General features: G+C 39.4%; 1 protein-coding gene across 1 annotated transcript in view; it reads right to left on the bottom strand.

The window, feature by feature from the left end:
• LOC127983603 (exostosin-1) overlaps positions 1–26,370 on the bottom strand; it is a 266,123-nt gene that overhangs the window by 47,138 nt on the left and 192,615 nt on the right. Inside the window, exon 3 of the mRNA XM_052585801.1 lies at positions 8,244–8,337. Coding sequence (XP_052441761.1) covers positions 8,244–8,337 — 94 coding nt within the window. The remainder of the gene's footprint in view (positions 1–8,243; positions 8,338–26,370) is intronic.

Here is a 26,370-nt window from a genome sequence, read left to right as displayed (position 1 = left end):
CTGCCAGATTGTAAAGTTGTATCCATTCATTAAATTAAATGGAATTAAATTGAATGGACCAGAGCTAACTTAAACTAACAATTAACAGTTGTAACTGTACAAACATTAGAAGTATAGTCCACTTGAAAATTAAAAATCTGTCAAGATTTGCTCACAATCAAGTCGTTCCAAATCTGGATGACTTTCTGTTTTTAGTAGAACACAAAATACGATATGTTTGCTTACACTGACTTCCATTATATGGAGAAAAGATACAATGGAAGTCAATGGGAACCGAAACTGTGGTTACCAACTTTCTTCAAAAAATCTTCTTGTGTGTTCCGCAGAAAACAGAAAATCATACAGGTTTGTAACTACAGGTGCAGTATGACAGAATGTACATTTTGGGTAGACTATTCATTTAATAAAGATAAATAAATACTGTAACAAATATTTATTTATTTAATCTTCATGCTCTTAGCTATAGTTCCCTGTCAAGGGAACTTCGGACTGTGTCCTCTGAGGGGACACTATGGGGAACACCTCGTCGTGACCCATGTCTGAAGCATCTGCGTCTCTTGTTTGGGAGAAGAGCACGCACGCGATGTCCTTGAGGGGGCAATCTGCGTGCACTGCGAGTGTTTTTCTGTGAAAAAGCTCCGCTCTCATTTGTCTCTCTTTTCGAGGAAAGAGAGACAGCCATCTGGATCCCGCAGCTCAGGACCCGCCGTTGCCGAGGCACGGAGGAGAATGAGCTTGTGGGGATCACAGGTGGATCTCGTTGAGGAGTGTAGAGAGGGACTTTTTCTTTCACACTCTCCGGCGGCAAATGAGAGTGAACTTCGGGAGGAAGATGCGTTGTCATTAACCCATTTTGACACTGAAGTTAGTGCTCTGCTGGGTTCTACCCAGAAAGCGCAGGAGATTTCTGAGAGTGGCGAAGTAGCTGAGGCTGCGCCTTCTCAATCCTCCTGCCCTGCGTATGAGGAGCTGTTAGAGGTTATGGATCGCGTTACGGCAAAATTAGTCTTGCCATGGAAGCGTGCCAGAAAGGTAACGTCACGAGTCAAAAAGTAATGGAAGAGGCCGTTTTCCTCTCGCATCCATCGGTTTCAGCATACGAGTTATGCTAATATCGAGGGCATGAAAGAAAACGGCTATGAGAGGATGCCCCCTGTAGAAGAGACGCTGGCTAGCTATCTCTCTGTGGGGGAAACGTCCTCTCTTAAATCTCCATCTTTGCCATCTAAGCCCCTCCAGGATACATTCCGCTTAAATGGCAAATCATACGCGGCAGCAGGTCAGGCTGTGGTTTCATTGCACTCGATGGCAGTGCTTCAGGCTTACCAGGCAGACCTGCTGAAAGACCTGGATACAGGCGAGGGCCTTTCACTCGACCAGGTAGCCGAGCTGCGCCGCACCACAGCCCTCTCTCTCCGAGCTACCAAGCAGGCGGCCTCCGCCATGGGTTGGTCTATGGCCGCCATGGTGGTAACGGAGAGACATCTGTGGGTGAACGTGGCAGACATCGGGAGGGAAGAAAGGGGGTTTCTTCTCGATGCTCCGGTCTCGCCTTCTGAGTTTTTTGGTACCTCCATCGAGTTGGTGGTTGAAAAGTTCAGGGAGGCAAGGGTGCGCTCAACTGCCTTTAAATCCTCATTCCACGAAGGTCCAGATCCGAGCCCGAACAACAAAGGGGTCCTGGCCCATCTCGATCTGAGGATCGTAGACAGGCGCAGAAGGCTAGTGTCGCGGCTCGCGCTCCTCCCCCGCCTAAGGGCAGGGGCAAGAGGAATCGTGGGTCACAGAGAGGTAAGCAGGGTCTGAGGGATGTGATTCAGACGAGGCAGTGTCCTTGCCTGGATCACAGCGATACCTAGTAGGGGATGACATGAGGGGCTGTCTGGACTCCAACATATTGTGGTTATCAGGTAGTAGGCTTCACCAGGCCTTTCTGATGGTGAGTTCCCACATACTGTGGTTGTCAGGTAGTAGTCCTCACCAGGCCTCCCTGGAGGTTTAGCTCTCACATACTGTGCGTTTCCACTAAATAGCATATTGTGGTTTTCAGATAGTAGGCTTCACCAGGTCTCTCTGAAGGCGAGCTCCCATGTACTGTGGTTGAAGTGAAGTGACATTCAGCCAAGTATGGTGACCCATACTCAGAATTTGTGCTCTGCATTTAACCCATCCGAAATGCACACACACAGAGCAGTGAACACACACACACACTGTGAGCACACACCCGGAGCAGTGGGCAGCCATTTATGCTGCGGCGCCCGGGGAGCAGTTGGGGGTTCGATGCCTTGCTCAAGGGCACCTAAGTCGTGGTATTGAAGGTGGAGAGAGAACTGTTCATGCACTCCCCCCACCCACAATTCCGTCCGGCCTGAGACTAGAACCCACAACCCTTCGATTGGGAGTCCAACCCTCTAACCATTAGGCCACAACTCTGTCAGGTAGTAGGCCTCACCAGGCCTCCCTGGAGATTTAGCTCCCACATACTGTGCGTTTCCACTAAAAAGCGAGCTCCCACGGTTTGTGGTTGTCAGGTAGTAGGCGTCACCAGGCCTCCCTGGAGTTGAGTTCCATATTACTTTCAGTTTCCACTTGAGGTGGTTATCTGGTAACAGGTAGTAGGCCTCTCTAGGCCTCTCTGTAGGTGAACTCCCCCATATTGTGGCTATCAGGTAGTAGGCTTCACAGGTCTCTCCGAAGGTGAGCTCCCACATACTGTGGTTGTCACACGCTAAGCCTGTGTACTTTCTCAAAACCACATGGTGGTCAGTGTGCACGTTAACACTTTGCGTCTGAAATCCATGGGGCAAGTGTGCACGCAGGACTCTGTGCAGTTTCTGAAATCCACGTAAAGTGGTAAGAGTGCATGCAAGATTTTGCGCACTTTTTGAAATCCTGTACGGTAAGGGTTACGCGCTCTTGGCGCCTTCACACCAAGGTGTTGAAGCAGAGTTGGAGAGGTTGGCCAGACTTGGGTGGATCAGTTTTGCAGCTCGAGAGAGCATCGCACTATCCCCTCTGGTTTCCTCTGAGTCATCAAGCTCCATTGGGGCTGGACGCCATGGTACAGACGTGGCCGAGGCTTCATCTGTATGTTCCGTCCACCAATTGCTCTGCTCCCGGGCCAATCCATTTATGAGCTGCTCTATCAGAGTGCCACGAGAGCCCTCCTTAGAACAGTATTTGTAAATCCATGCTATGGTAAGTGTGCACGTGAAGTCTTTGCACACTTTTTGAAATCCACACTGTGGTAAGTTCGCACGCTAGTACTCTGCGTTCTTTGTAAAATCCTATATGGTGAGGGCTTTGCGCGGCTGCTTCGTGCCCTTTCTTGAGTCGGTTAAAGCCCCGTTTATCCTGGGCACCACTCCACCCAGGTATCCTCCGATACCTATCTAGAACAGGGAGCGTTACTACTAGAGTACTGTTGGCTTTCGGCAAGTTTTTGCGAAAGCTAGCGGTAGCCCCTGTGTGACAGGCAAGACTTGGTAATAGACAGTGCTAGGTTCTTAGCCGTATCCCTTTAAAGGAATCTTTCGTGATCCCAAGCCTCCAGCTCTACCCTGGGCCGAGGCCCTACAGGTAAGTTGGGTATGTAGCTTAGGCCTTTGGCCATAAGGGATAATGTCATGGACATCCGTCGAACCGTCCCAGGGGCGACTCCCGGTGAAATGGTAGAGTTGGTACTTAGTGTTTGCCATGATTCTGGCTTGCACACCCCTCAGCATGGCGGCGTGGGTATACTGTTCCCCATAGTGTCCCCTCAGAGGACGCAGTTCGAAGTTCCCTTGACAGGGAACGTCTCAGGTTATGAATGTAACCATGGTTCCCTGAGAGGGAACGAGACACTGCGTCCTCTAACTCCCTGCCATGCTTCAGATGCAAGCTTCATGAAGAAGATAAGTCATGGGTCCTACTGGCGCGTTTTTATAGTCGCACTGGTAGTGACGCCAGAGGCTGTCGCCGGCCAACACGTTGGCGTTTTCACAGTATGCTTCAGACACGGGTCACGATGAGGTGTTCCCCATAGTATCTCCTCAGAGGATGCAGTGTCTCGTTCCCTCTCAGGGAACCATGGTTACATCCGTAACCTGAGACGTTTCCTGACCCACAACAGTCACAAACTTCAGTCAGGCCCGTCAAAGTGTTTTTTTTTTTCATCATAGGCTGCAAAGTGGACAAAACTTTATGTTGATGCCAATATGACATTGTTACAGAATGTGCTGAAATTTGGAACTGACTGACTATGACTAAGACTGACTGAGGTCAGAATGACATGATTCAGAATCTTGTAAAAAAAAAAAAAAAACATTGAAAAAACAGACACTGCACAATGTTAGGCTACTTCCCTGGTATAATAATATCTTCCTCTGGTAAAAAGGTTCCTTTCTTTTTTGGTGAAAAAAAAAAGAAATAAAAAGGCCTGATCCTTTATTTTTTTTTCTGATGAATCAGCTATGCCATAACAGAAACTCTAGAGCAATAATATACCTTTGTTTTTAAACAGCACTGTCATGTGCATTATGTTGAAACACATTTGTCTTTGATTGCTATAGTGTTTAAATATGTCACAGATTTATAGTACACTACTGTAATGGTCAGTTTAATAACACTTAAAGGAATAGTTCACCTAAATTTTTCTATTCTGTCATTAATTATACTCAGCCCAATGTCGTTCCAAACCCACAAGACATTTATTCATCTTCTGAACACAAATTAAGATATTTTAATTAAAAAAAAAAAAAAACAATAACAGAATTGACTATTCGCAAAGAGCTTGATTGACAGGTGATCTGACTAATCAGAATGCACATATTATGTGCCATCTTGCCTGACATCTATGGCTGGTCTCAATAGAAATCCGTGTTAAAATGGGGGAACATTTTTTTTTCAATATATCTAAACATAAATGTGTGCCAGAGTGTTAAGCTGTGCTGTTGTAGGTTCATTTCGTGTTTTACGTAAATATGAAAAGATGATCGGTTCATGTTGATCTCTCACGACACTTAAGAGCCACAAAATGGTATTTATTGTCTGAATTTCCTTAAAAATGACACAGTTTGAAAGCTGAGGGTCCTGAGTCATTGTTTCATACCAGAAATAACCTGCTCTGTCTTGTCTGTCTGCTGGTTGTCAGTTTCTTCTTTGCTCTGCGATGTATTTTTCACTGCGTGAGAATATGATGTGTAGTGTGAGAGCGGCACTGTTTTGTTGGGAACAGCAACAGTAACAAAGGAGGGCGGGTCTTTGCGAACGGTCAGTTATGATGTTTAGGGATGGGTAAAAAGGAATTGTAAACACCACAATAATAACCAAGGTGACAGAGGATGGATGGGCACAAGCAAATTATATGCTTTTATGAGATTACATGAGATATGGTTATGCAGATGAAATATTTTGCATTTGTTCTCAGTGGCAGATGGAACAATTTGTAACGGAAAGTAAAACTATAGTGAATTGAATTGAAGTAAAATAATTACACACATCCTAAAAGAAACAAAAACCTTTAAATTGATCGATTTTTGTGTAATTGGTCTACAGTGAGGCAGGTAGTTTTTTTTTAGTAGAGACTGTTTATGAATTCCAGACCGCACCTCACTGTCCAGCATTCAGAGGTGACAGTCATATGGAAGACTTAAGGGAGGTTTGTGCCAGATATCAGGAGTGTGGCAGAGACCACAGCTTTGGTAATCCCACCTGGCCTTTCACACACACACACACACACACAGTCCTGACTTCCTCTTCCCATGTTTAAATGGAGGTGGTTGACAACAGAAGGACTGCCCCACATGCAGCAGCATCTAAAAGCCTTTTGATGTCTCTTTTCAAAGTGCTCCCATCAGAGAGCACAACACAGGGAGCCTTACACAACTGCTGGAGAGATGTGAAAAATACTGAGGAAAGTCAAACACCCTGTCTTTACCTCTCATACCTGACCGACAAATATCACTTTTGACAGGCTAAAGATGAGACAGAGAAGCCTCTGTCAGCGTATGGACACATCTTTATTAATCCACTCACTGATTTTATGCAACTCTTTACTTATTAGAGGATGGAACGTTTCTCATAAAGTGACCTTCATAATTATCAGATACTCTAAGTGCTATAAATATGTAGCTCCAGTCACTAACAAAAACATCTTAATTAAATTTCACACAATTATATACATATAATCAACACACACAAGTACTGATTTTAGAAGTATTTACATATATATGTCTTTTTACACTAATGTGTTAGAGGACTAGTTAACGCTATAAAAACGTAAAGTGGGTAGTGTTGTGTTTTTGATGCGATTGACCAAGGTTCGAAATCCACTTTTACCAAACTTTTTCTCTCCTCCTATTCAAATCTCATATCACATCAGAAAGGCATTTTTTTTAAAATACAAATTAAGGAAATAAGCAAAAAGTTGAAAATAAAGTATCGGGTAGGGTTACGGTAGGTGTATCGAGGGTTTTCATTGTCCCAATAAGGTGGCATCCATCTAATAATTTTAATTAAAATTATGATTTACACTCAATACGTTTTTACTGCATACTGTCTTATAATATACTATAATACTGATGTGAAGTAAATTGCCACTATTTGCAATAAGCAGTATATATATCCTATCCTGAATCTGTTGCTATCTGCACTTAGTGTAAATAGCATATTGTTAAAAATACTGCTATTTTGACTTAGTGTAAATAGCATATATTGCTAAGAAAATATGCTATTGTGACTTAGTGTAAATAGAATCTAATTTCTATTTACGCTTAGTCTAAATAGCATCCATTGCTATTTGCGCTTATTGTAAATAACGTCTTTTGCTATTTACCCTCAGTGAAAATAGCCTTTCGGATGCAGCCACTGTTTCTTGTTGTTTGCAGTATGTTTTCATTGTTTCCCATAGTTGCTAATTATGTTCCACACTAGTCTCTTTGGTTCAGTCTGTGTATTTAAACCCTGCTAATTTGCTGTTTATTGATGGTTGCACTGTTTTTGCTCTTGCGTTTGACTTCTTGGGTTGGATTCCTTGTTGTCACCTTTGTTATTTTAACTAAATAATCTCTAATAAACTCTGCATTTAGACCGAATCTCCTCTGTTCTCCTTGCCTGCCAGCAGCCATGACAACTGTTGTTAACCCCCCCCCCCCCCCCAAAGTTTATAATTTAAAGCTTTTGTTATAATTTGCAATAATTCAAAAGTAGCAGAAAATATTGTTTTACACTATTTACACTGGTTTCATTGAGTCATGTGACACTCAAGACTGGATTTAGTATGCTGAAAATTCACTTTTGCATCACAGGAATAAATTACATTGAAATATATAAACAAAATAGAGACTAGTTATGAAAGTAGTATTTTAAAATATTACTTTTTTTTACTGTAATTTCGATCAAATAAATGAGGCCTTGAGAGAGACTTATTAAAGAAACATGTGAAACTTATTAAAGAAACATGTGAAAAAAAAATATATTTTAATGTAAACATATTGTATCTACTTGGGATGCATTTAATTGATAAAATCTTACTGTACTATCTTACTGTAATTTTCCAAATGAATATTTTTTTAAAATGTTATATAATATTCAAACTCTCTGTTCATCTAAGAATCATAAGTATCACTGACAGCTCCTGATTTATGGCAGTCAGATATCGATATATTCAGCTGACGTTTCAGCTCATGCATGCGTTCTGCATCACTGACCATAGGTTTTTTTGACTTGAATGCTTTTCACAAACTTCGCTGTTCACACAAAAGCTGAACACCTCAAATAAGATTAAAATGATTGCTTAATTGGTACCACAAGCATATAATACAATGCTCAACAGTTATGTTGGTAGAGTCAGTGAACTGTAATCTTTCCTGCAAGAAAATAAGATGTGAAATTGCTAGACCTTTGACTGCATCATTAGTTGATTCTCCTTACTAAACCAACAGAAGAGACTGAGAACACAACTAATGAATAACCACACAGAGAGCGAGAGAGATAGAGTGAGTGAGCGAGTGAGAGAAAGAAAGAGAGAGAAGTTTATTAATAGATCTCTTCACCTCTCCTCTCCAATATAAGAATCTACTCTGGGTGTTTTTGAAAAGATGACAGAATGTCAATATCAATAACCTCTACGTCAGGGTAGTGCAACCTCAGGGCTCCAAATGGCTGAGCCCTAAAAACATCCAGGCAAATCAAAAACACCTGTTATGAAAGGAAGCATGGTGTGACAGAGTTTTAGAGAAGGAAACTTCAGAGTCACCCACCTGCAGGGCCTCTAGAAAGCGGAAGGACCCGAGCCGTCTGCCCCGAGGAACAAGGCAAAAACTGGAGTTGTGTAGCAGCTCTTGATAATCAAACCTGTGGACACAAAACATAAATACAACAAACAACATTAGAATTTGTCCATTAAAAATACATACAAATGTCCATACAAAGACATTTTGCTTAACATTTGTTCAATTTGATTTTCATAAACTGTTACTGTCAATCTTAACCTTGAACAATGATGAGACTGATTTAAATACATGCATATACTCATACGTTTACAGCGCATGCTCACACAAGTAACCAAAAGTGGGTGGGGCTAATGGTGAAAACTATAACCAATCAGCAATCATTCACGAGCATGTTCACAACCATTACTTTACTGTTCGGCAAACTGCCAGTGGGTCTATATATTAATTAATTTAATTAGTTATTTGTTAATAATAAAACAATGCATAAAAAATATTTAAAGTAACATAGTTCCTAACAGTTAACAGAGTAAAACATATATAGGTAATAAAAATAAAATAAAATAAAATCAGTATTAACATGCTGCTCACAATCATGCTTGTCCTGACTACAACCAAATCTTAGCTGTGCTGATATTCGGCACAACAGCACTCTTTCTCATTCGACATTGCTTAATTAACCAGGCGGTAGGCTTACTATGGTGACCAGACTTGGTTTATTAATATCAGACAATGTGGTCACAGGTGTAGGAGGTTATTTATAATGATGCAGCTCATCCAATCAGATTGTAGAGTCTGATGGTGTATTATATTTATTCTGGCGTTTTATATAAGTACGACACAATAAACATACTGGGAGAGAAATATCAAGATTAAGCTGAAGATAGAGGGATGAAAGTGAGAGATCCTGTTATTTGCTCTCTCCTTCTGTTCTGACAGTCAGCTTTAATCTGGCTAGAGCTCTCTCTCCTCTCTTTAATTCTCTTATAATTACTGCCTCATTTTTTTTCTCTCCATTTCTTTCTTATATCATCATCATCCTGCATCAGCCATCCAGCCAATAAGTGGAAAATGTTTTGTTGTTCTTCTGAACTTATTTTTCTCTTTCTAACCATGTGAAGCAGGGTTGTTATCAAAACAAAATGAGCAGATTTATTCTCAGGTGAGCATATAATGGATAATACATTTTTACATTTATTTGAAACTAAGATATCTGAAGTATTTGCAGAAAATACTGGGTCGGGCAGTGTGTTGCTAAGTATATCCCACTATATAGAGTACTTCTGAATTTCACGTTTGATGTCATCAAAATCAATTGGAGAACAGCATTAAAAATGATTGACAGGTTGGATTTGACAGTCCTGCTATATAGCATGCTCTCAGAGGGTCATTCAGGAGCCATAAACACAATCTGTCTCTGATAGCTTCACGCTCACACACCTACACACATTCCTACTTACACAATACAGTAAACTCAGACACATTGGAATATTTGATTTGCTTTCACAAAGATACTGGCAAAAAGCTCTGTGCGCTGGTGGGTTGAAATTCAATCTCTTCTCAGTTGTGTTGTGTGCAACACTTTCCTCAGTCTACAAACCTTACAAGATTTCTGATCACAACAATTCTCCTCAACTTGTAAAAATAAGGCTCTAGACATCTGAGATTGCTTGCCCTGCAAGTTTGTGCTGAAGCTGTAGCAGCTAGAAGCAGCAGAGTTGTAAGAATCACTTTGGGACTCGTTTTCTCAAAGATCAAACCTCCTGGCCTCTTGCTGTGTCGAATAAGGGTCTCCAACAAGAAGATTGGACACAAATGGTATAACATTCTCTCTCATTCTCATAAAAGGGGGTTGTCAATTAATTCAAGCATAACATTGCAATCAAATGAATAACACGGTGCTAAGACCAAAAGTATCGCAATATATATATATATATATATATATACTTTTTGCCAAAGTTACTTTAGAGTGCAGGCCATCTTTATTTTTTTGTCAGACATTTATTAAACCATATTGTTTTCTTAATAATTGACTGACATGTTAAATTAGCAGTATAAGAAAAAAACAAAATATAAATATTTAAATATAAATTAAGTAGAGAAAGAAAAATGCTTTTCAGTTGTGTTCAGTTGCTGAATGTGATTGGCCTCTTTTTTGTGCTCTGTATTTAAAAAAGAAAGCTTGACACAAAAAGTCAATGTAGCCTATTCTTCATAATTTGTGTGTAGGGAATAACCTTTGTTTGGGCATAATATCATAAAGTGAGAAATAGAAATAAGCCTAATGTTCTTTCTTTTTTTTTTTTTTTTCTTTTTTTTTTTTTTACATTTGAAGCTATTTTAATACAGTAATGGCAACATCTTAATTAGATGTGTGTTTATTTAAAGGCGACCATATGGCTAATGTTCCAAATGAGGATGCAAATAATCAGGGTTGTCCAGGGCACCAAAAATATATAAATAATAATAAATAAATAAATAAATTACATAAATTATATCACTGTATATCTGGCAAAGTCTTTCCTCTAACTTTCTAGAATAATAAATAATGCAATTGGTAAAACTAATCAATATGAAATGCTACCAAATTAACCACAAATCTTTCATAATTCAGTGTATACGACTTGTTAAATTTGTGTTGTTTCAGACTCTCCTGGCTTGAAATGCAACAATGTAAGATTCATGATATTTTCTTTATAAATGAATTGTTCTATTTGTATAATACATTATTTTTGCAAGGTAGATTGTATTGTGTCTTTTAGTTAGAAATAAGATTTAATTATTTAATTTCCTTTTTTGTATTTATTTCAATTTGTTTAGATTTTGGATAAACACTTAAAATAATGTCATGCATAAATCTTCATATTAACAATGAACACTCAAAATAAGTTTTTTTTCAACATAACTATGACACATATTTGCACACCTATTTAACTGATCTGATCACATCAGTTTCATCCATCTTGTAAGGTAAAATAACCACAAAATGTACAATAACTTATCGATATTCCTCTGTGTATTCTATTCTATCAGGCACAGAAGTGGCATCCCTGGCATTGAGAGGTGGAGGAATGTGATATATATTCAGTTTCAAACACTAAGACACCATGACAAATTCAGGTGCAGCTGAATGCTTTCATACTCTGCAGCTGTATTTTGCATGCATTGATAAACTAGCTATGGATTCCTTCAGTGTGACTTCCCCATACTATGACCTGCTTACTGAAGAAAACTGCCTGAGGAGAATGCTATATATCTAGGACTGACCATGGAATAAAAAAACTGAATCAATTACATACTGATTAATTAATCAGATTACAAACAGATGATTTGAACTGGATTTTAGTGTCGCTGGATTGTGACAATATTGACCACAAAATTATTTTGAATAGACTAGAAAATTAGGTTGGCATTATAGGAAGTGCATTGGCATGGTTCAAATTGTACTTATATTCAAAGGTACAGCACGCACATCCTAAACCTTAAAACTGGGTGCTGGGCAGACAAGTAGTTGCAAAGGTAAACAATGAGTCCGCACACCAGAAAATGCTCCTTAGCAATTTTAATGATTGCTCACCACGTGTAACGTTTCGGGTCCAAGCCCTTCATCAGACATTGTCTGATGAAGGGCATGTTTGATGAAGGGCTTGGACCCGAAACGTTACACGTGGTGAGCAATCTTTAAAATTGCTAAGGAGCATTTTCTGGTGTGCGGACTCATTGTTTACCTTTTCAAATTGTACTTATCTCACCACCATCAATTTGTTGCAGTGAATGAAGAGGTATTATACTAATCCCAAGTGCAGTATGGAATACCTCAAGGCTCGGTACTAGGACCATTACTTTTCACGCTTTACATGTGTACCCTTGAGAGATATTATTGGGAAATATGGTGTTAGCTTTCACTGTTATGCTGATGACACTCTATATTTCTTCGCGACCTGAAAAAAACATACCAATTTGAAAAACAGAATGCATAGTTGATATAAAAATTGTTGACTAGTAATTTCTGAATGTTAAATAAAAATAAAAAAACACAAATAACAGAGGTGTTAATTATAGGACCAAACACCCCCCACATGTAATAACCTAGAACACAGTCTAATACTTGATGGCTGCTCTGTCAATTCTTCATCATCAGTTAGGACCCTAGGTCTGCTCTTTGATAGAAAACTTTCCTTCGAAAGTCTTGATTCTAGCATTTGTAAAACCGCATTCTTCCATCTCTATCTTCCATCTTCTTCATGTCTGCTATGATCTCAAAACTCTGGCCATTTCATAATACCTAGAATTTCAAAATCAACTGTGGGTGGTGGATACTTTTCTTATTTAACTCCCAAATTCTACCAAAATCTAGCAGAATCTACCAAACACTGTTCAGGAGGCAGACACGCTCTGTCAGTTTAAATCTAGATTTCCTGTTAGATTTATTTATTATTTGTAATTGAGTTAAATTGATTATTAATATTAACTACAACAAGACATGCATACTCTTTATATCTAATAACTTCCACGCTATACTGAAGAATAATGTTTTTATGTGCAGTATATTGTTTTTCTATTGGATAATTCTATTCCAACAACTGTGCCCTACTCTATTTTTATGTCTTCATCCTAGAAAAACAAAAAAAGATATGATTATAAATAATACAATATGAGTGGTGCACATTTAGCTCTCTGGTAGCTCAATAACACATAGCATTGGGAGCAATTTACAACTATAACATGAACCGACGGAGGCCTGTAAATCTATTTATTTTCTCCAGCCAAGAGCATCCTGAAGAGAGTGCGAAAAAGACAGAATGTGAATGAATATGCAGGTCTATTTCTCATTCTCTGCTCAAAGCGCAGCATAAAGGGCACATGAAGGAAAGTAAAGGCATGTGACAAATGCGGTGACTGCAAAGGCAGTGCTATGCATTTTTTATTAGCTGTTAATCCATTCCTTGTGTAACTCAATATAAATCAAATTACCGGCCTACCATGCTGTCAGTGACTACAGTAATTAGATGGAAATGTGGCTCGTAGAGGTGCCGCATTCTTTTAAGGTGGAAAAAAGCAACGAGTGACATCGTATTTATGCCTGTGCTTTCTGCTCCTCACTGGCAGGTGAATTCAGTTATACAATTGACCAGAGGAGACATTGGACATGCTTGTGATTATCAGAGGAAAACAAAAACTGATTATTTAGCTAGTTAGACTTATTCATTCACTGTGAGGTAAATAGAAAATAGTCCATGATGACAAAATTAGTCAACAGGTTCAGACATTGATGTAAGAGTGTTTTTTTCTTAAGCATATATATGCAACTCAGACTCATTTGGAAAATGTGCCTGTGGTCACAACCAGTGTTAATTTTGACACAAAATTTTAATTTAGTTTTAGTCTTAGTCTTTTGACTATAATTCTTTTTAGTTTTAGTCAAGTTTTAGTCATCTGATTTGTTTTAATTTTAGTCTTATTTTAGTCGACTAAAATTGCTTGGTATTTTAGTCGACTAAAATTGCTTGGTATTTTAGTCGACTAAAATAAGACTAAAATCAATAACAGATTTACTAGACAATTTTTTACAGCTGGTATAGGAAACAAACTTAACCAAAATATATAAAACACAAATTCAACTTTATTTCAACACAACTGTGTCTTTATTTTGATTCAAAAGCTTTTATGCAGCAACAAACACTGTCATGATAATGTAAACAATAACTAGCTGCCAACTGACCATCAATAAAAGAAAAATAACGTTAGGTCCAGGACCTTAAAGCTTACAGCTGAGCTGAACAATAAGTGCATACATTTAAAGTAAATATTTAATAAGTTGGGTGGATAAAAAAAGTAACAAGATTTTATAAGGTATTCATTTGTCTAGCAATATTGTATGTTTTAAATACTACAATATTGCTAGATTTGTATGTATAATGATAGGATGTGAACATTCATGTTTCACATGACTAATATAGAAATATTTGTGATATTGTCAACAAGTAGAACATTATAAAATATACTAAACATTAGTATTAATCAAATGTATTTATCATGATATTACGTATTAGTATTGTGCTCGCATCTAATTTGAAGAAGGGGCTATTTTACAGTACTTTTCAGTTCGTAATATTTAATGCTACAACATCTACGCACTGCACTATTCCAATTTTGCTTAGCTCAATAAACAAAAGAACATCGTTGTGAAATTACATTTGAGAAAATGTCCGGGTGGCTCGTCTGTAAATGTCTTTTCAAATTGGTTGTGTTCTTGCCACGAATGAGCGCTCTGCGTGCTTTACACTTTGTTTTGTTTTGTTCGTCGTCAAACGTGAAGTGAGCTGTGGACATTTTGTCGCTCTTTTAGACAGTAGGGACTTTAAGCAACAGCTGCGAATGGAACGGCTACAGCGACCGGAAGTTTGCCGTCACACCGCTGTAGCCAAGAACGTAAAAGTCACTAAGCAACGGTAAAACAGAACAGCGCAACGCAGCATTAATTCATTTATTGAGATCCAAAAAAATATATAATTTAAAAAGCAAGAGAAGGATTGCTTTTGGCGTTAAATGACAATCTTTTGTCAGAAGAGGAGTTTTTAATATTGTATGATGTAAATAAGTCTAAAAACATAACATTTATTTACCTAACCTCTCACGTTGTAGCGACTCCGGCAAATCAGCTGTTCTCCCGTAGTAGACCGTTGAATTAGAACGTCACAAAGTAGCAGTTAAATTCGCGCAGGCGCAATACAACGCCAGAATGGCGTTGCCGTTCCACCAGAGGCTGTTGCTTAAAGTCCCTATCACCTCTTCGAATGCCGACTTCCCGGGAGCTCATAAAAACTGAAAACCTTCGCTTCACGTCTCAATAAGTCAGGCTCTGATTGGTTCTCTTCTCTCATGCAGTCTGTTCTGTTTTGCCGGTTCTTTTGCTCATTCCTCGCATCTCTCCCGTCTGCTGATTTGATTTTCGTCACAGTCTATTTTCGTCTCGTCCTTTATTCGTTGACGATAATGTCAATCAATTTAGTCATAGTTTTAGTCTCCATCAGTGCCTTCTATTTTAGTTTTCGTTTCGTTTTCGTCGGCAAAAATATATTCGTGACGAAAATAATGACGAAAATATTTAGTCAACGAAATTAACACTGGTCACAACTGATATTACATAGCTTCTTGCGTGTTTAACTGTACGGCACTTTTTAAGTGAACTGTCCAGCAAAAGTTTGTTCAGTGTTAACCAAAACAGATGAACATGAATCTGGCTGTGTTTTATTATGTTGGTTGCAACTTATCACAGCAGTTCAGAAACAAAATGTCCAGTGAGTGTCACTAAAAGATTAATGATCTATGAAAATAACATACCACACTAATGCTGAACTCTAAAAGCGTTAAAGGCAAATATGAGATAAAAAAAAACAAACATGCCTTTTCAATCCTTATTATTGTTAAGGCCAGGGTTCAAAGCCAAAGCGTGTTGGAGGAAGCTCAGAATGCACTATGGAGCAATGAATCATAAGAGGCAGGGCTTGATGAAAATAAAAAAGCCTTTTCTTAATGTCCTTCTAAAATAAACACAAAACAAAGTCAATCATCAAAAGAATGAAAAGGGTACAGGTCCACAATGACTAGATACAGGCAAAAAATGTCCAGTGACAAAAAGTATAATTCTCAAACACATGGGTCCAAAGCTCTGGGTAAAAGTCCTTCAAAGTAATCCAAGCATGGGTCATTAAAATGGGAATTCGCCATAGGTCTGCTTTTATAAAATAATTTCAAGAGCAAACATACAATAAATAAATAAATAAATACATAAATAAATAAAAAATCTAATAAACCCTAAAGGTCTAATAAACCCACTCAAACTAGACAGGCACAAGTAAAACTGAACCAATATTAATAATAATTCAGAAGGAAGCCAGGGAAGGTCTTGTGCCCTACGTTTTCCTCTGCTGGACAGACACCCTGGTGTGAAAATCATCATTTAGCAATGCTATACCAGATAAGGTATACTTAGCTTTAAAAAGTCATACATATAGAGCTCGTTATTTGATGCAAACGTTCTGAGTTTATCAATATGTCATGTCACTTTTTTATATAGCGCTTTTAACAATACAGATTGTGTCAAAGCAGCTTTACAGTATTAAATAGGAAAATAGTATGTAAAAAATGCCAAAGGACAATAGAAAAGTCTCAGTTATGTTAAAGGCAGTTCATCACTGAATTCAGTGATGGTAGTTCTCGTCTGGCCAGACAAATCAGCGGTTGTTCCAAGTCAGATTGTGAGATCAGATCTGGTTCCTCTGACCTGATTAACAATCCTTTTAACAGATTTGAATATTAGTAATGTGTAAGTGTGTGTGTGTGTGTGTGTGTGTGTGTGTGTGTTATGGGTAAGCCAGGTTAAAGAGATGGGTCTTTAAAATAGATTTAAACTGACAGAGTGTGTCTGCCTCTTAAACAATGTTCGGCAGATTATTCCAGAGATTGGGCGCTAAATAGGAAAAGGGTCTGCCACCCGCAGTTGATTTTGATATTCTAGTTCTATCAGAAAGACTCAGGAGGTGAAGATAAAACACAAAAGTATTTACAAAACCATTACAAAGAACAGTATTATTTTGGAGTAGACCCCATCTGTAGCTTGAATCAGACGTTGTAGATTCCAGCTATTCCTGCCGAAGATGAAGGCTGGGTTGAGCATACCCCAAAAGAAAGAAGAAAATGAAATACCCAGCAGACAAAGTACTTCTTACAATATATAATAGAGGCCACGATAGGCTGGACAGTGATAGAGGCCATGATAGGCCACAGTGGGAATGGCCCCGGCAGGCCACAGAAGATGGAACAACCCTGATTGGCCCTAAAGGAAAGCCACAAAGGCCAAGGAGAAAAGGCCTAGATAGGCCACAGATGGAGATGCCCAGATGGGCCAAAGTGAAAAGGTAAGAGGCCATAGAATGAAATGCCTCAGTAGGCACAGAGAGGAAAGCCATGTTAATAGACCATCGTCGGAAATGCCATGAGATGGGTAACAGAGGGGCTTAAGACTGTAACTTAAGACAGGCCACAGAAAGAAGTTCAGCCACAGTAAACCATAGAGGTTGCTGGGAGTAATATGAATAGGTATTGTACCACCACCATAACTTGCACATAGATTACCTTGAGGACAGCTAGATATTCTTTGAGATGGTTTGTAGTTCAGGTCTAATGTAGGAGGATGACCATCTTCCCAGTAGCTTAAAATCTGATGTTTGAACTCATATTTAGAAACGAATGACTGTATGATCCATCTAATGACAGGCCACATTATGCCATTTAACACAAAGACACTGTAGTTCATGTAATGAGAAAAGCCATCGCAGGCCAATTTTGCGAAGGACAATAAAAGAAAGTTAAGTAAACAATAATAGTCACACTTACCTGAAGGTCACAATAGGCCAAATTGAGCAAAGGCTGCTATGGGGGGAGTAATGTGAAGCCTCGATAGATAATATGTAAAGTGAAGGCCAGACAGGCTAGAAATTACATTGATAGCCTGCAATACGTTTCTATAAACTATGTGATGTGAAAGCCTTCCCACAATAGGCCATTGTATGAGAAAAAACATGATAGACTGGACATGAGGACCATGTGAGAAGTAATCACCAACAGTTAGTTTGCTAAGAGTATTATACTGTACCTTGAGTATTATGTTAGATAGTTTAGAGTCTGATCTAGCTGGAAATCTGATGAGGACGATCATGTACATGCAGCTTGATGGAAGATTACGGGAATTAATAAACCACCGCATTGAGTAAGAGGTCATTAGTTTAGGTTAAATGATAGAGGTAGAACAAGGGTTCTAGCAGCAACTTAGATATACATGGATACATAAACATTCTTTAGGCTAGACTCCTGCACATGCTTGATAGAACTCCATCTAGCTGCCGGAACCTGCAGAGGAATCTACCCCCCTCCAAAAAGAAAGAAAGAAAATGAACAGACAATCCCCGAAAGGCTGTGATATGTGAAGGCCATGTTGGGCCAACACCAGTAGATGCAAAAATAAACAAGCCTTGATTATAGCTTAAATTCTGCATTAAATCAAAATTGGCTTTACTAGCGCACATTGCTAGTCTTAATGTAAACATTAATCAAATTGTTTGTCTTCATAATCTTTAATCATAATCTGAACATTTTCTTCTGCTCTGGAAATCATTCCTTTTCTGATGACGTCAGTTTGACAGCTTGGCAGAATATCCATAAAAACACCCCTGCAGCCGTTAGATTGCTATGAGTGAGAGTCTGAGACCAGGAGCGCAAACAAAATCATGACCTCTATTCAATATTCCGTTTCAGCTGAAAAAAAAACATCACTACACTGAAATAAAGTAGGCAGCAACTTCCTGTTCACGTGGACTTTAAAGATGTCTGCGGAGCATTGAGGCGAATCTTACTTAGAACTCAGATGGAATAGGACCACGTATACATCAGCTTGATAGAGCTTGTGTTCATAATAGTGCCAGTCCAAAGAGTCTCTGCATCTGTAGCCAAGGAATCTAAATTATTGGATTATAATGAATGCCAGGTCAGTAAAATGATCAAATAAAGTAATTACGTTTTATGCATAATGCGTAAAAACACACAAGCATAAATATTGGAACTGTAAAACAGGACAATTCTCTGGCTTAACTCCCACAAAAGCTTGATAGACTCCATTTAACCATAAGAACCTGACGAGTGAACCTTCAAAGAAACCAGATCGCATGAAATACAAGTTAAAGAAATATTAGTAATGTATGGAACTAGGACAAAGATAGAAGAATAAATCTTGATACATTACCCTTGCAGAAGGATAAGAATACTTTACATTTAACCATGATGTTTTACTAGCTAATTAAACTCCAATAGCTATCGAATCCTGTAAAAGCATAAGGAAAGCCCTTACACAAAGATTTCTGCAGAAATTTAAAGCAGATGTTAAGAGTGAGCATACATGGTCCAGGACATTAAAGTCAAGGGGCACAAACTAAATTTACAGAATAGTAGTAATTATAACCTCCAAGACCAAACATTGATGTAGTTTAGGAGGAAATCCACAGAGGAAGTCATCTATAGATAGGAAGTACATAAAAACATCAGACTATAGACAGGCCTTGACAAGTGCAAGTTCCAAGATAGAATACTTTAATGCTCACCAGACAGAAAGAGCGCCAGCTGGTTAGAGCAAACTAATGTCACATAGCTAGGCTAGAGCTAATTGCCTTAAATTAGTCCTGAGAATAGTAAAAGAATGACAGATTAGACGAAAGTATGATGAAATTATTAGTTAGTCAATATATTGTGTATTGGGAAAACTTTAGAGTTTGAGCATGGCAAGAAAACGTATCCGTCTGCGTTCATGTTCTTATTCAGAGGACGCTCATTCAGAAATAGACAGAGAGGACCTCTATGCAGAAATGGTCTACGCAACAGGAGAGACTCAAGTTGTAATACTTGCCCCATTCCATTACAAGGCATTCAGGAATTGTTGTAAATAGATGCAAATGAAACAATGACTGAATAAACAAAGACAAAAGCATATGATTAAGACAACCAACAAATACCTTACAGTGTGCTAGACATAGCATATTTTACAGAAAGGAATAATGTGAGCAACAATCTTTATCAGTATCAGTATAAAGATTGTAAGCCTTTGATAACGAGCCTCAAAATGCCTCATTACAGAAGAGTTGTTCCAAACATTGAATGTATTAGTTTGATCAACATCTTAATTATGCAGTGCTATTCTGCTAGATAAACAAATGCAACACCAAGCACTTTATCTTAAATGTGTCAGTAAATAACCTTCCAGAGAATAAAATGTATTCCCAAGCACCATAACTACATAAAAAAAAAAAATTGAAAGGCTACTTATAATGGTGTAGGCTGATGAAGTGATCAAGACGAGATGCCGAAGGAGACCGGCAGTGTTGTTTCCAACTGCAAGTCCAGAGAGACTTCATGCGTGCAGGTTTGTGTGAGCGTACAGATGAATATTTTGTTGATTGAGACCCAAGCAGCGCCAATGTGACAGCTCAGAAAGCACCGGCGTTGCCAAGTTTTTCTGTGAAATTTTAACACTGTTGCTGCGGGTTGCTTTTATGTCTGCGGGTTTAAGCGACCCTAACATGTGATATTTAGCACCTGGAATGTGAATTTTACCAGGCAACCCCTCTCCAAACACGACTGGGCTAGTTTTGAGTAGCAATTGCGGTTTTGAGAAAACCTGGCAACCCTGGAAAGTTCTCGGAACTCAATGTTTCACAACCTCTGCTGAAAAAACTCAGAAGCCTGTATATCATCCAATTTATCGGGACACCAGTGCAATGCCAATGAGCAGTGTGGATCTTGAGAGAAACGTTAAACTTGCTATAGTTTGCAGGAGACAAACTTAAAGGGTTAGTTCACCCAAATAGCAAAATTATACTGTAACGATACAAACGTCTTAATCATCGGGAAGAAGGAGGCGGGAACTGGCGCACAATCAAAACATAATTTTAATATTCAAAAATAAACATAAAACAGCGCGTCAGCCCCTCACGGCGACTGACGCGCACAAATAAAAAACAAACATAAAATAATATCCCAGGCCTGGTCCTGTCTCGTCCTTCACGGTCGTCACTCCAGTTTTATATCCTTCCATCTCCTACGTGGGACTCAAGACCGGCGGTGGGGCGCAGGTGTAGCTCATCTCCAATCACTACACCTGGCCTCACTCCTCGTTCCCACGCCTCTCGGCCCCGCCCCACTCGCCACATACCCCCATCGCCCCTCGCAGGCCGGGGGGTACCCTCGAGACTGCGCTCTACTCCCCCGCCCCCCCCCCCCCTTCCCTCCGGGGGGGACCGCTCACGGGGACCTGCAGGAACCTGGGGGTAGGACAGACGAGGCGAGAGTAAAGGAGATGGAAGGAGGAGCGACAAGGACGAGAGAGGGGAGAGAGAAAAAAAAAAAAATTCCGGTTCCCAGACGCACTGCTGCTCGGCCCTCCACCGGCTGGGTGATCTCCTCCGCGGTGCCCGGCGGTGGCACTGGACGGCCCTCTGCAGACGGCACGACACTCCTCCGCCGCCCGGTGGACGGCGACGGCTCCTCCGATTTTGGGCAGCGGCAGGAGTCCCCCGTTCCCTGCCCCTCCGGATTCCGTCACGGAGGCGGCAGGCTCCGGCCCCCTGGTGAACGGCGCCGACTCCTCCACTCCCTCACGGACGGCAGCCGCCCCTCCATATCGTGGGCGGTCGGCAGCGAGCTCGCCCGCCCCCGGCAACTCCAGCCCACCGCCTCGAGCGTCCCTGGCGGCACATACCTCGCCTGCTCGAGGGCACCGCGGATTCACCACAGCAGCGAGGGATCTTCAGCAGCGCGTCCCTCCTTCTCCCGGGTTTCGGCACCACTGTAACGATACGAACTTCTTAATCATCGGGAAGAAGGAGGCGGGAACCGGCGCACAATCAAAACATAATTTTAATGTTCAAAAATAAACATAAAACAGCGCGTCAGCCCCTCACGGCGACTGACGCGCACAAATAAAAAACAAACATAAAATAATATCCCAGGCCTGGTCCTCTCTCGTCCTTCACGGTCGTCACTCCAGTTTTATATCCTTCCATCTCCTACGTGGGACTCAAGACCGGCGGTGGGGCGCAGGTGTAGCTCATCTCCAATCACTACACCTGGCCTCACTCATCGTTCCCACGCCTCTCGGCCCCGCCCAACTCGCCACATATACCATTCATTATTATCGTCATTAATAATGTACCCTCATGTTGTTCCAAACCCGTAAGACCTCCGTTTATCTTTGGAACACAGTTTAAGATATTTTAGATTTAGTCCGAGAGCTCTCAGTCCCTCAATTGAAGCTGTGTAAATGGTATACTGTCCTCCATGTCCAGAAAGGTAAGAAAAACATCATCAAAGTAGTCCATGTGACATCAGAGGGTCAGTTAGAATTTTTTGAAGAATCGAAAATACATTTTGGTCCAAAAATAGCAAAAACTATTACTTTATTCAGGATTGTCTTCTCTTCCGTGTCTGTTGTGAGACAGTTCAAAACAAAGCAGTTTGTGATATCCGTTTCGTAAACGAATCATTTGATGTAACCGGATCTTTTTGAACCAGTTCACCAAATCGAACTGAATCATTTTAAATGGTTCGCATCTCCAATACGCATTAATCCACAAATGACTTAAGCTGTTAACTTTTTTAATGTGGCCGACACTCCCTCTGAGTTCATACACACCAATATCCCGGAGTAATGTACTCAAACAGTACACTGATTGAACAGCTGTATTTTCAATGCTTCAAAAAATTCGGTCCCACTTTATATTAGGTGGCCTTAACTACTATGTACTTACATAAAAAAATAAGTACAATGTACTTACTGTGTTCATATTGTATTGTAAAACACTTTTGCTGCTATTGAGGTGGGATGGGGTAAGGTTAGGGAGAGGGTTGGTGGTATGGGTAAGTTTAAGCGTGGGTTAAGGTGTAAAGTATGGGTCAACAGTGTAATTATAAATGTAATTACAGAAATTAAATACAGATGTAATTACATATAGTTTTTTTTTTATATAAGTACAATGTAAAAACGTATGTACACAATAAGTACATTGTACTAAATTATTAATTAAAAGTAAGTACATAGTAGTTAAGGCCACTTAAAGGGGGGGTGAAATGCTATTTCATTTCAATTTTTCTAAACTGTTAAAGAGTTGGATTCCCATGCTAAACATGGACAAAGTTTCAAAAATTAAGTTGTACGTTTGAAGGAGTATTTTTGTTCCAAAAATATCTCTTCTGGTTTGTCACAAGTTTCGGAAAGTTTTTTGCGAGTGTGGGTCTGTGTGATGTTGGATGGAGCGGAGTTTCCTTATATGGGTCCTAAGGGCACTTCTCCCGGAAGAGCGCGCGCTCCAGTATAGCAGAGCAGATACATTCACTGACCAATGTCCCCAAAGAAGTGTGTTTTTGGTTGCCAGGGCAAGACAACCCTGCACAGATTACCAAAAAAAAAATAAATAATAAAAAATAACATTAAGGGACCAGTGGATGGAGTTTATTTTTACAGAGCATCAACGGAGTTGTGCAAGTGTTTTTGTTTGTTCCCTGCATTTCGAAGATGCTTGTTTTACAAACAAGGCCCAGTTTGACGCCGAATTGGCATATCGTTTATTTCTTAAGGATAATGCAGTCCCAACGAAAAAGGGTCACGATCGTGTGTGAACCGCAGGCGGTGAGTAAAACTGCTTCAAATATCTCTGTGTTGTTAACTTAGCTATCGGCGCGTAAGCACATCAAGTAAACAACATGCGATGTTGTCATCAAACTGCACTTTCCACATGTACACCTTAAAAAACAAACAAAAAAAGACGACATAAAGTGGAACTTAGTCATTTTCCAAAACCGCTAAGCAAATATATACAGTTTCAATACATACTACATAGAGACGTCCTGCTGTAGTTGTTGCTGATGCTGCTCTTGCTAAATTTCAGCCTCTGGATCTGATTCTGGATCATAAATATATGCTGAATCTGACTGTTAGCCATGGTTTGTTTTGGATGATGTTTTTTTTCCTCATGGTAATGTCACAGCTTCCAAACGCTCTCAACGCAAAAGCCTACTCGCGCTCGTGATTCTTTAGCTCCGCCCACACATCACGCCTCCAGGCACTCGTGTTTTTCCTTGAAAAAATGGTACAGACTATCTTTCTCTTATAAATATAATAAAACTAAAGACTTTTTGGAGATATGAAGGATGCAGTACTACTCAGTAGGTACTCAAGACTAACAGGATATTGAGTGAAAACGAGCATTTCACCCCCCCTTTAATATAAAGTGGGTGCAAAAATTCTAACTGATCCTCTAATGTCAAATGGACTACTTTGATGATGTTTTCTTACCTTTCTGGACATGGACAGTATACCGTACATACAGCTTCAATGGAGGGACTGAGAGCTCTCGGACTAAATCTAAAATATCTTAAACTGTGTTCCAAAGATAAATGGAGGTCTCACGGCTTTGGAACGACATGAGGGTAAGTTATTAATGACATAATTTTGCTATTTGGGCGAACTAACCCTTTAACTATATGCAAGTAACCGAGGGAAAGTCAGGCAATAAGTCAGGCGATAGTATCTGCAAACACAATGAAGTATGAGTAGAGGGCTTATATATATCTCAAGTTGATTGCTGATTGGCTAAACCTAATTGTAATGTGATGAAGCATTAAGTCTTCCTAGTAGAACTTGCGCTGACGCTTCCATGTATTATGAAATTTTCAGAGTTTTTAGAGAGCAGCAGACGTGGATGACTATAAAGCAATATGAACTCACTCAAATACTGAAGTTAATATGGTCATACTTCCTGGTTCTAGTAAAAACTGCTGCATTTTGGACCGCCTGGAGTTTGTTTATTAAGAGTGCAGAACAATCCCTCAATAACTCATTACAATAATCTAACCTTGAGGTCATGTATGTATTCATTAAAATTTCTACATTTGACATTGAGAGCACAGGTGGTAATTTAGATATATTTTTGAGATCGAAAACAAAAAGTTTTACAAATGCTAGAAATGTTGCTTTCAAAGGAAAGATTGCTATCAAATAGTACACCTAGGTTCCTAACTGAGACAAAGAATAGACAGCGCAGCCATCAAGTATTAGACAGTGTTCTAGGTTATTACATGTGGAGGTTTTAGGCCAAATAATTATCACATCTTTTATTTCTGAATTTAGCTATAAGAAATTACTAGTCATCCAGTTTTTTTTAAATCTGCTATGCATTCCTTTATGTTTTGAAATTGGTATGTTTCGCTGGTCTGCAAATACATTTAGAGTATCATCAGCATAACAGTGAAAGCTAACACAATGTTTCCTGATGATATCTCCCAAGGGTAACATGTAAAGTGTGAAGCCCTAGTACTGAGCCTTGAGGTACTTCATACTGCACTTGTGTGGTATGATACTCAATATCATACCTATTCATTCAGTGCTACAAACTGAAAGCGGTCAGATAGTTATGATTTGAACCATGCAAATGCACTTCCACAAATGCCAACAAAGTTTTCAAGTCTGTTCAAAAGAATGTTGTGGTCGATAGTGTCAAATTCAGCGCTAAGATCCAGTAGCACTAATAGAGAGATACAACCATGATCAGATGATAAGAGCAGATCATTTGTAACTATAATCAGAACAGTCTCAGTACTATGATACAGTATAAATCCTGACTGGAAATCCTCACAGATACCATTTTTCTCTAAGAAGGAATATAATTTTGAGGATACTAGCATGCTGAACTTGCGATTTAAAATTAAAAGCGAACAATCAAATTAGTCAGATTAGTTTGATAGATAATATTGGATATATAGATATTTATGTAATATGTACTATGGTATAAACATTTTTAGGACACAAAGAACCAAAATTAAGTCTTTGTTAATTGTTAATATGTCCCTGTAATCATATTTTTTTGTGATAATGAATCTAAATTCTTGCCGTTTTTGCCAGCAAAGGGGTTCATTTCAGCTTGAAACTGCAGTGAATTTTGTATAGGTGTGTTTTCTTATGTATTCCAATGAACCAGTGTAGCTCACATGAACTGTACTTGTGTAATTTTTCTTACTAATCCATTTTAACGCAAACCCTACCCCACAGCTGATTTCTAATAAATGAGAGTCAATTATGGGTATACAAGAAGGAATTATAATCAAATGACACAACAACACAGCTTAAAGTATAATTCTATAGAGTACTTCAAAGGAACACTGAACACAAAACTGATTTGTGACGCCACACAATCACAGCCAATTAGAAGATATTTGATGTTTAATGTACGGGAAGCTTTTACTGAGGGGCCCTCCAGCGTGATGCCAAAACCAAAAGATCAGCAAAATGTTTTGCCATTTGCAGTGGCTGGTTTTTAACAAAACATAAGATTTACATGAAAGAGATAGCTTAATGCGTCCCACATGGTTAGAAGCAGGTGTTTTTGCAGTTGAAAAAGTACAGCATAAATGGATCACTGTAATTTGGGATCAGATAGGTAACAGGTTCACATCAACGTCCATTCATAGTTTAACTCACAACATACTTCTCAAATGTGATACTATTATTGGTAACAAGGCAGTGGTTGGTAAACCCCTACAGGGAAGGATTTTAGCA

Source organism: Carassius gibelio, chromosome B20 (genome assembly GCF_023724105.1).
Source record: "Carassius gibelio isolate Cgi1373 ecotype wild population from Czech Republic chromosome B20, carGib1.2-hapl.c, whole genome shotgun sequence".
Classification (NCBI taxonomy): domain Eukaryota; kingdom Metazoa; phylum Chordata; class Actinopteri; order Cypriniformes; family Cyprinidae; genus Carassius; species Carassius gibelio.
The sequence above is the reverse complement of the archived record's forward strand: the minus strand, read 5'-3'. Positions and strand labels throughout refer to the sequence as shown.